Below are 11,335 nucleotides of genomic sequence, written 5' to 3'. Positions count from 1 at the left end.
ATGGGTATCACAGATACATTGCATCCTGCCCATCCTCCCCAACTTTGCCTAGTATCGTAATAGATATTCTTAGTTATTATAAAATATGTATTAAACATATAATTATATATATAACATATATAAGGCAGCCCTAAATTAAAGGAATCTACCTGTGCCCCCTGTAGGTTCAAAGAGTGCTTTTGTACATTATATTCTTTAAACCTCACTTGTACCTGGAGAATCAAGTAGTATGTCTCTCTAGGACCACAGAGCTGGAAAACGCCAGAGTGCCACAGAAAGTGGTTTATTGCTTTTAGAACAAAATAAGATGCTCTCAGAACATTTTTTAGTGAAAAAAATAACTTTTAGAACTTTAGAACTTTTCTAAAACACTATGTTGTCAGCTGAAGTAGGCAGTTCAATGTAGAAAACTTGGTGGAGGCGAGTGCCTGGGCTGACGGCACAGCTCGCGGGTGTGCGGACCAAGCAGCTGCTCAGAAGCGGGGCTTGCGCTTGCGGCCGGTGTACTGGGTGTCAGGTCTTACCTCCCTGTGGTGAAGAAAGGATGGGGCGGGCAGAACAGAGAGTCTCAGAAGAAAGAACGAACCCCGGGGACCCCTCTGGATGCAGGCGAGCCCTCAGTGGCAGACCCCCGCCCCCACCAGCCTGGCCCTCTGGTACTTACTTGCCCTGACGCCTGCGGCGCTCCTTCTTCTCCAGCACCCACTCTCGGCTCTTCCTCACCACTCCCCGCCGCGCAATCCGGTATGGGATCCTGGGCAGGAGACACGGCTATGAGCCGAGGGATGGAGCAGCCTGGCTGTCTCCCACGTGAACCCAGGCAGGGAAAGCAGTGAGCTTCCCTCCAAGTTAGGTGGCCTCTGACGCCCCTTCTACAACAGAAGTCCCCACTCCTGGACCGCCCTCTTCCTGGGAACATCTGCTGGGGCCACAGCAGCTGCTATCAGGAAGGCAGGAGATGGGAGGCCCCACTCACTCGCAGGCATCTCTGTGGTACGTGACCACTTACTGGGTATGGGTACAGTCTGCCTGTGGAGCAGGCAGGAGGCCAAGCTACTTTTGGGGCAACACAGGCCAGGATTGGCTCATGAGAGCCTGGCACTATGCAAGGAAAGCCAGAGCCCCATGCCCACTGCTGCTACTGCAGGCCCTAGCCTGGTACAGACCAAGCAGGGGCTCCCAACCACCATAAATGTCTGAGGTAGGAAAACAAGGCTGCCCAGCTCACGGCAGCCCCAACGATGATCCTCAAAGCCTGATCTGGGCCTCCAATCCTGGCTGAGGAGAACAGGGAGCCCCCACAGCCCCACAGGAGGGAGGCCCTGAGAACAGGGGGTGCCTGGGCCCCAAACCACATCTGCAGCTGGGATCAAACCGTTTCCAGCATAACTCACACCTTGCAGGGCCACTTGCCATTGGAGTAATGACCACTTCCTGAGCACCTGCATGCACGGCCCACAGATGCTCTACACCGGATATAGGCCAGCCTGGCCCTTCACTAGCCTGAGATGGGGCTGTGGCAGAGACCACCCACACTAAGCACAGCGAGGGCAGGGAGGCCCAGGAGCTGCTAAGGGAGTGACGGGGAAGCAGCACATGGTCTGGGAAAAGCAAGTGGGCCACAGAGACAAGCTGGCTGGTATTTCTACAGGCAGAAGATGGGGGCAGCATTCTAGACAACAGGCAATATGCAAAAATGAGGGAGTGTCAAAGGACTGAAGAGGAAGGTGAGGGAAGAGAAGACAGTCCCCTGTGCCTGGAGCCAGCGGTCCAAGAAAGGGAAGGGCAGGCTGGGCCAGTTCACGGAGGGGAGAACGCCAGCAAGGAATGTGTTCTCCCTTCAATAAGCAGTGGGGAACCAGGGAACAACACACAGACCCAGACTGTAGGGTACAGAAAGGCAGCGGGTCATGGAAGAACCTTAAGAGGGCCTACAGCTAAGGGGCGGGAAGTCTGACGGGACAGGTGCAAAGCAGAAAGAAGGCAGCTGCGACTGGGGGGCGCAGATGCAGGACTAAACCCCAGGAGTCTCTGAGGAAGCACAAGCTGGGGCAGTGAATAGGGGCAAGATGTGAGCCGCAGAAGGACAAGGGGAAAGAGCATTGGCGGAGAGAGAGGCAGCAGGTGAAGATGGTGAGCGCCCCACACCACAGGCGCCAAGAGGGAAGTGGTGGTTGAGCAGCAGCAAATGCGAGAGGCGGGCTGAGGCGTTCAGGAGAGCAGTTTAGGAAGGGCAGGGTGGAGGCCGGGTGGGGAGGATCCAGGAACACACAGGGGAAACAAAGTGGATGGGAAAAAATCAGAGATAAATTAGGTAAAGATTTTAAACACTTTTTCTTCACCTATTTATATATCGTAAGTGACCTGAATGTGATTAGACAGAAGTGACAGTAACATGAGAAGCCCCTGAATATCCCTCCAATAGACAACAGCCTCCTCCCCTGCCCTCCCCACACCTGAGGACTTGAAGAGCGGGAGCCTGCAGCCCTGGGGAGACGAGGTCTGTGCCCGGCACCGTGCTGAGTCCTGCACGAACACACTCTCTACTCCTCAACACACTGCCCAAGTGGGTGGCAGGATCCCCCTTTGTAGACAGATGCGAAATGGATGCTCAGGTCACACAACTTACCCCAGTTTACAGTTAGGACGTGTCGTCTGTAGACACCGGTCTGAGGACAAGAGGGATCCTAAGATGGATGGAGGGAGTTAAACAACTCTTTCCTCTGTGAAGGAGAGGAGAGCACTCGCTGGGAGCAAGTGGTGGGCACCTTAGAGCAGACAACACCTAGAAGAGCCTCCAAATCCCCATCAGGAATGGCCTGAGGAAACTAAGAGGATGACCACGGAGGGCCAAGGGGTCAGATGGCACAAATATGTAGTGGACACGAGGAACACACTCATGATTTCCACCACCCGTGGGCCTTCCAAACTCATTCTTTCTCTGCCCATTTTTCAAGACTTTTCAGTCCTATCAGCCAGAACTAAGGAATAACCTCCCTCTTCACTACCTTGTAATCAGTTATTCATTCAACAAATATGAATATGTTTTAGCAACAAGATACTCTTCTGATGTCAGGGATATAATACCAGTCCCTACCAAATTTTCATTCTAGTTGGGGATACAAATAACAACCAACTAAGCAAATATATGATTTAGAGCAGTTAAAGGTATTAAGGAAAATTTTAAAAGGTAAGGAGAACTCAACTGAAGATACTGAACAGAGAAATGGCAACATATGACTTATATTTTTTAAAAATAAAAAGGAAAAGATCAGTCTTGCTGCTGCACAGGAAATAAATGGAAAGAGGCAAAGACTGAAGCAGGGAGACTAGTGAGGCAGCTTTCAATAATCCAGGCAGGGGTGGCGGGGATTCAGCCAGGCGGAAGAGGGGAAACGGCTGGAACCGGGATGTACATTGAGGCTGGGGGTGGCAGGACTGGCCGATGGATTGACCGGATGGTAGATGTGAGGAGGACAGGAATGACTGAGGATGGTAAGAATGGTAAGAAGGATGGGAAGTTTGGGGGTGAAAACCAAGAGCTCTGTCTTGTTGGAGACACCAGTGGGAAGTTCAGGTATGGACACTTAGGAGGCAGTTCAGAAATGAGAGGCGGGGTTGAGAGTAAGGATGTAAAAGCTGGAGTTACGAACCTCGAGTTGGTGTTTAAGGCAGCGCAGAAACAGCAAGCGTCCAGGCTGGGCCCCAGAGTGCCCCAGAGGAGGGCGGGCCAGCAGAGTAAGACCGAGAAGGAACAGCCAGCAAGGCTGAGAGAAAACCAGGAGGGGGGCAGGAGGCCAAGTGAGGAAAGTGTTAGGGAGTAATCGGCTGTGTCAGCTCCTACTGAGCAGGCAAGTTACAGTGAAGACAGAGAAGGAAAAAAGATGAGAAGCAACAACAGATTTGGCAAGATAGGTTGATGGTGGCCTCGACAAGAGCAAACTGATGAGCCAAAGAGGTCTGAGAGAATGGTAGGGGAGGCAGCAAGGACAGGCAAGTACGAGAAGTTCTGTTATAAACAGAAGCCAACAAACAGGGTGGTAGCTAGGAGCTGTTATGAGGTTAAGGGAGGACCTGTCCAAAAACAGCAGAAACCTTGCAGTACATCTGGATGCTGGATGGGAACGACCCAGGAGAGTAAAGACAAGGATGTGGGAGAGGGAAGGGAGAACCACGGGAGCCAAGAGGGGAGGGGGTGCAGGATGTTGGTGGAAGTGGCAGCCTCGGACAGAGGACAGCCCGCCAGGAATGGCAAGGCGGACGACAGAGAGGAAGGGGATAAGGCTGTGTGGCTGCCCAGACATCCACAAGGGCCCCACCACTCAGCCCAAGGCAGGTGCAGGTACAGTCGCAAAAGGTTCCCTAGTCCTGTTACCACCCTTGTGTCACTGCCAACTCTGAACCGGAGAGGTTTCGTGAAAGCAGAGAGCAGAGGAGTCGTCTTGTCGCCACTTGCTTTGCCATGTCTGACAAACCTGGTGGCAGCAACTCCCTGCACCTCAGGCGTTACCTCCCACTCGTGAACCTGGACTCCCCGGCCTCCTCTTCCTCCACATTTCCGTTCAGGCCCTGAAGGAACCAAAGTACTCTTAGATCACCCTGGAGATCTCTCAAGCCCTCTGCCCCACCTCATAAGGCCTGAGCCCTTCCAACAGGTACTCGGCCCAGCCCCACAAGGGAACCAAAAAGACACAGGCCTGCAAACTCAAGGTCCCTCACCTTTGGCACAAAGGTCGAAGGTCCCGAAAACAAACAGAGGTAGAACCTGAAACAAGAAAGTGCAGAGGGCTGGGCTAATAAAGTCTTGCAGGGCGAGACAAGTCCTCCCCCTCCCTCCCATCTACAGGTCCAGAAAGGGAGAGCCTCCTGCCCGTCGGGGCCCTGTGACCCACCAGCACCACTCTGGCCTAGAGTCATCAGTGGCCTACGAGGCCATACCACCATCCTCTCTCCTGCAGCACGGCGGCATGCTGGCCCCCAGTACTCACTTCTTTGCTTTGGTACTGTTGGGGTAGTCCACCACCACACCTCCAGTAAAGCCAGCCCTGGTGGCCTGGGTGGTGATCAGCTCCAACTGATGAGAGAACGGTGGTGAGTTAGGCAGGCAGGCTGGAGAAGCAGCAGCTTCCCCTCCATTCCCCTTAAGCCAGTCTGGTCCCAGGACGGACCTTGCTTGGGAGAACTGAAGGTTTTCTGTATCTGACTGTTCCCAATTCTAAGTCCCCAAAAGCCACATAGATGAAACTGCAGGTTAGAACCAGCCATGGCATACACCTCCCTTGGGGGGATTACAGAACAGGCAAGCCCTTAATTCTCACTTTCTAGCCCAGGCACCCATCTTCCCCACTCAAATCTCAGGAAATGAATGGCCACCTATGCAGAGGCAGACTCATTCATGTTATTGGTCAGGGACAGCTCACCACTGTCTTTCACAGTCTGTACTTCCTACCCCACCCCCTCACTCCTCATTCCTACTACATTACACTCCAGAGAACAGACAACTGTTAATGTTCTCTCACCCACTGCCCTGTCTACTCATTTGGTTATGGAAATCACCTGTTATACCATCTTATCCGTCAAGAGAGGACAAACGTCCTACCCCACTCCTACAGGTACCACTCTTCTTCCTTAGGACATTAGGTCATAAAACGTGCCCTCGGGGGCCACAGGGACCACTCTTGGGTGCTCACTCCCTCCTTTTCCCACCTATCAGCATAAGGATCCTTGTTCTGTCACTCTCCAGCAGCAGGAGGAGAGGTGAGTGAGGAGCAGGACAGTTTACCTGCTGCAGGTCCCTCCCCTTCCCTGCGCCTCCAGCAGCCAAGGGGCTCACCTGTTCTGAGTTCTCAGGGTACAGCTGCAGGACTGCTCGGGATCCACGAACCTGCAGAGAGAGACACTGCTGTGTTACAAACATCCCACGGGTCAGGACACAGACACCTCTTATTTACTAATAGTTACTGAGTTCCTATTATGTGCACAACACTGTCCTTAGGGCCAGGGACACAGCCATGAACGAGAGAGACAGCCCCTGAGCTTTTGGAGTTCCCATTTTAGCGAGGGAGGCAGCTAATTTACAGTAGTGATGAAGTGCCAAAGAGAAAACAAACTAGGACAAAGGGATGATGAGTAACGCAGACTGCTGAGTTTACTTTCGGTTCAAGGAAGGCCTCTCGGAGGGACACCGGAGCAGAGACCTGAAAGCAGTTATAAACACAAAAGTAAAGCTAACAAAGGTTCTCTTGATGGTAATTAACCACCCTGCTCCCCATCTGAGCATGGGCAGTACGGGAGGGGGTTGGGGGGGGGTTGTGAGCACTCTGGAAGGCATCCTGTGTGGCCTGGACATGATGCCCCTGCCCTCACTGTGTAAAGTCCATGCCCCAAACCAACTTCTGATTAAAATTCAACACAGTGGGGGCCAGCCCAGTGGCGTAGAGGTTAAGTTCGTATGCTCTGCTTCAGTGGCCCAGGGTTCACAGAGCGTGGACCTACCCACCTCTTATCAAGCCACATTCTGTTGGCATCACACATAGAAAAAACAGGGGAAGACTGGCACAGCTGTTAGGTCAGGACCAATCTTCCTCACCAAAAAAAATTCGGCATAGTGGACAGAGGAATTGCAATCAGTCTCAGATTTTGACATCAGTGTCTTCTGCATTTCATCAGGGAGTCTCAGCCCACTGAACTTTCTGTTTAGCCTGAGGACCTGGACAAAGTAACCACAATAAGGTCCTGCCATCCCATGTGGTCCCATCTGAATGGCCTTCCCATAGGATGCCTCTACTTCATCACTCTACCTGCAGGGCAAGGGAGGGACAGGCAGTCAGCCCACATGGGGAGGTGATCTCATACTCACCAGCACAGAATAAAGAGAAGAAAAAAAGCAGTACAGGCGCTTGGCAGGGATGTCAGATGTCTTGTTAGCATTACAGAGCCACTGCACAGCAGAAATGCTAAAAAAGGAAAGGAATCTGGTCAGGAAGGGCACCAATACCCACTGCTCCCCCTGCCTCTTCAAGACTCTAACACCATACACATCCTTGATCTCCAGGTGAAACCCTCCTGCTCACCACTCTTTCTTGGCCTGTGTAGGTCCACTGCAGGTCACTATTCTACAGCACTGAACCAAACAGGGTATAGAGAGGGGGAGCATTCACTTCCTTGCAGCCAGTCCTTGTTTCTACATGCATCTTAAGTTTAAAATTACTCAGCATGTCAAGGCTGCCTCTGCCACCTACCTCTTCATTCCCTTCCTCCAATCAAAGAGAACATGCCTTACAGTACCTACACAAAGCCATTCACTCACTCTCCTCCTCACTCACCTCCTTCAAGGATACCTGCCAAGCGTCTCCATAAGCCCCGGATTGAAAACCTCGAGCAGCTACTTACCATGTCCTCCTTTCGGGAATGCCCCTCCTCAGTGCTGCGCACACACATCCACAGAACCCTAAACCCCGCAGCTTTGTCTGCCTGCCTCTCCCAGTTTTTACTTCCCTCCACTACTCTCCTGGGTCAGCACGCATTACCGTCTCGATTGCTTCAACCACCGAACTTAGCTCTCTTCTCCTCTTACATGATATTCCTAAAACACAGATCTGATCTTGCCACTCCCCATCAACCACAGAATAAAGCCCCAACTTCGAAGGATGGAGTTAAAAGCCTTCTAGGAACCAACCCCATGCAATCTCACCTTCCATGAAATTGCTCATTCATCCCTATGATCTATCAGACTCCTTTCTCCACCCACTTCTGTGCCTTTGCTCACACTTTCCTTCACTCAGAAACCCTCCCCCTCAACTCTCCAGATCCCTCCCCATCTTCAAGGCCCAGCCTCAGCCCCTCCTCCCTCCTCAGGGGTTTCCTGTGCTCTCTTGCTTCTCCTCACAATGCTGGTGGGTCCCACAACTCCCAAGTCACACCCCACACCCGGCCTCGTGTTCAGCTGTCTCGCCCACATCTTACAGCACCCAACCAACCACGGAGAGTCTGAAAAACAGGGACTGTTTTAGTTCCAAACTCCACAGCACCTTGTGCAATGTCTTACACAGAACAAATGTTAAAAAAAAAAAAGCTTGCCATACCATCTCTCCTTTAAGACAAACAAAAAAAATGACTATTTACTCCTAAAACACACAGACCATATCACTGGTCTTTGGTTTTCCACAGCTTAGGACATCTCACCCAATCATCACGAAAACGCAATTGCTATCCTTGAAATGTTTCCCACAATCTCGCTTGCAGAGGTAAGCTGATCCCTTACCCTGGAGGAAAATCTGCAAACCCAGATTTTCATTACTTACCCAGGTACCTACTGTTGACCCAGGACCAGAGGAGGAGGCGTCCCTCCAGGGAGGGCTAACTATGACTTCCTCCCCAGGCCCTCTCTCCACCCCATGGACCACACACCACACCACACTCAACACAACTCACCAAAGAGAAAGGACAACTTCACGCTCCAGACAGAAATTTCAGTGTTCTAAGCTCCGTTATCAAAGTTCTATGTACAAACTCAAAATTGACACAGAAAGGACTCCTAAGCCACCGAAGTGACTGGAGCAGTGGGGGCACTCTCCACCACAGAGAGTGGAGAGACGGGAACAAGATGGCTGCCGGGGCGACAAAATGGCTCCCAGAGGCTGGGACCTCCACCCCTCCCCCGTCCCGGCATGAAGCAGACAAAGCACCTCTCCCAGAGCTGCCTGAACCCTGAACCCTGAAGCCAGCAGTGCAAGAGAATCAGAGGAGATAGTTTCCAAATACAGAAAAATACAGATCTGGGGGCCCTGCTCTAACCTTATAAATCTGAAAATCCTGGGGAATGTATATTCTTAAGTATCCTGTGGGACTCTGCTGTATAGCCAGGTTTGGGAAGCACTGGCCTGAAGGACTAAAGGCAGGACGTGAAGACTCTTACCTGATACAACCATCAAAGGAGCCTGGTTTGAAGGGGAGGCCCTGGCCCATGTCCCCCAGAAGCAGGTCTCCCTCTATCTCTCGGTCCAAAGCCGCATCTACATCAAAGAAGAGTAATTCAGGGAAAGAGACCAGATGCACAGCTGCTGCATACTCATGAGGGCAGTCTACCCCAGTGCTAAATAGGACGTACTCACCCAGCATGGCAGGGCTGATGTCAATGCCCACCCAGTAGTGCCCTTCATACGAGAGATAATCTCCACTCAGCCCAGAACCACAGCTGGAAGACAATAAAAAAGGAACTCGACAGTGTGAGCAGCAAAGACACTCCACTACCTGGACAGTTAGAACTGGGCCCCAGGTTCTCACCCAATATCCAACAGGTAACAGGGCCGATCCTCGGGCAGATAAAGGAGCTCCAGTGCTCGCCTAGCCATCTTGGTCTGGACATCAATCATCCGTGAGCTGGGAAGGCAGAAACACAAGCGAGCGATAAAGGAGTTCTAGGCTAAAACCTCACCCGGAGCAGAAACAGCCAGAGAAAGGAAAAAAGGCACAATCACCCAGAGGTACTCTCCCGGTCACCCAACTCAGTCACCAAACTCAACCACAACTATTTGAAAATGACCCAGAAGTCCATGTAATACAGCAACAAGTTATTTTGTGACACAAATTCTAACTACACCAGCTGCAAAGCTAATGTGAAGGGATTAACTAATGACTAACCATAGGGTATTTTCAACTCAATCAGGATTTGATGTTGTACTACTTAAGAAAGAGTTTTCTGGAAGAATTTACTCTGCTATATAGGGATCAACAACGCAGAACGAAAATCTAAGGCAGTGATGTCCATGAGAAATATAACGCAAACCACATGAGACTTTTTTTTTTCCTGAGGAAGATTAGCCTTGAGCTAACATCTGCCGCTAATCCTCCTTTTTTTGCTGAGGAAGACTGGCCCTGAGCTAACATCCGTGCCCATCTTCCTCTACTTTATATGTGGGACGCCTACCATAGCATGGCTTGCCAAGCGGTGCCATGTCCGCACCAGGGATCCAAACCGGTGAACCCTGGGCCACCGAAGCAGATCGTGCGCACTTACCCGCTGCGCCACCGGCCGGCCCCTACATATGACTCTCTAGTAGCCACAGTTAGAATGAAATTAAATACGTAAAATTAACTGTAATAGTCGTTTCTCCAACCCAAAATATCTAATAATACATTTTACTTAACCCAATATGCTCAAAATATCATTTCAACACATCAACATATGAAATGATCAACAAAATATTTACATTTTCTTCATACTAATTTAAACCAAACACATTTCAATGGTTGGCTGATGGCTACCGGTTACCATATTGAACAAACAGATCTATAGCATATCTGACTTTCCCAGGATCAAGGGAAAGAATCACAGAATCACACATAATAGTTTTCAGAATGCGAAACACAGGGCTCTGCAGCTGGAAAAAACTTTGCATTTGCTACATAATGACGATTGGGCCAGAGATTTTTGCTGACCTTCTTCCTGGTCTTGGACTCTAAACAGAAAGGAGAGAAGAGGTATCTGCAGAATTTTCTACAGAGTAATGTATCAGAAAGGGTAGGCTTGGGAGTCCCTGCTCTAGCCTTCACCCGCTAAATGACTTCGTAGTTATACAAATAAGTGCCCTCCCAGAAATTCAGATACTACACCAACAGCTGTCATGAGGAGTTAACTAGGTAACTGTAAACAGGCGCACACATTCTAAAGGAATTCTAGAGTAAGCATTCTAAGAATGTCATTTCCTGCCCCCCAACAGCACTGACCCCTTACACATATCCACTGCCTCCTATTTTACCACACGCTTAAAACACGCTGTCACATTAAACTTTGAAAACGACCTAGAGAGAGTAGATATAATCACTCCCATTTAAATACTGAGATTACCGAGGCCCAGAGGGTTCGGAGGTTTACTTAAAGTTAACTTTGCCAGTGGGAAAAACGGGACCAAGCTGGGTCCCTTCCTTCCCTCAGCCCCCAAATTCTGCGTGTTTTACAAGCAACGTCCGCAATCCGGGCAACTTGCCGGTTCCCGACCCCCGAGGCCGCGCAACATCCAGGCTCCCCTTACTTGCGCACGTATTTCCGGGCTTCATTCTTGTCGTAAAACTGCGGGGAAAAGAGAAAAAGGGAATAGCGGGAGGAATCAGAACGCAGAGGCCCTAAAGGAGAGAGGAGTGCCCGCGGGCCAGAGGCCTCACCAGCTCCGGGGGCCCGCCGTGCTCCGGTCTCCGCCCGCGACACGCCATTCCTGAGCCTCGGCAGCACGATTGGTACCGGCGTTTCCCGGAGCCCGGCTTTTATGTCATCAGCCCCGCGACCGCCTCGTAATACGCATGCTCCATCCCTGTCCCCGCCTCCTTTTTCACTCGA

General features: G+C 51.0%; 1 protein-coding gene and 1 non-coding gene across 4 annotated transcripts; both read right to left on the bottom strand.

The window, feature by feature from the left end:
* Nucleotides 1-267: 267 nt before the first annotated feature.
* BUD23 (BUD23 rRNA methyltransferase and ribosome maturation factor) lies at nt 268-11,291 on the bottom strand. 3 transcript variants are annotated; one of them, XR_006513312.2, is made up of 13 exons: nt 11,164-11,291; nt 11,034-11,071; nt 9,286-9,381; nt 9,114-9,196; nt 8,918-9,014; nt 6,860-6,956; nt 5,834-5,884; nt 4,989-5,074; nt 4,720-4,765; nt 4,511-4,569; nt 2,630-2,723; nt 665-754; nt 268-528 (listed from the first exon to the last, which is right to left on the bottom strand). XR_006513312.2 is itself a non-coding variant. In XM_014850454.3 (12 exons), the coding sequence occupies exons 1-12, from the start codon at nt 11,209-11,211 to the stop codon at nt 474-476; spliced, it is 846 nt and encodes a 281-aa protein (XP_014705940.1). In that variant the 5' UTR covers nt 11,212-11,260; the 3' UTR covers nt 268-473. The 3 variants fall into 3 exon arrangements, 2 of the variants coding, with proteins under 2 accessions (XP_014705940.1, XP_070340538.1); XM_014850454.3 differs by lacking the exon at nt 2,630-2,723 and having other exon boundaries at nt 11,164-11,260; XM_070484437.1 differs by lacking the exons at nt 268-528; nt 665-754 and adding an exon at nt 1,397-2,202.
* On the bottom strand, nt 1,191-1,322 carry LOC123277058 (small Cajal body-specific RNA 20). Its single transcript, XR_006513733.1, has one exon. It is a non-coding gene; the product is annotated as a small Cajal body-specific RNA 20 (non-coding RNA).
* Nucleotides 11,292-11,335: the final 44 nt, after the last annotated feature.

This window comes from Equus asinus, chromosome 14, assembly GCF_041296235.1.
Source record: "Equus asinus isolate D_3611 breed Donkey chromosome 14, EquAss-T2T_v2, whole genome shotgun sequence".
NCBI lineage: Eukaryota > Metazoa > Chordata > Mammalia > Perissodactyla > Equidae > Equus > Equus asinus.
This window is presented reverse-complemented; position numbering and strand designations above follow the sequence as displayed.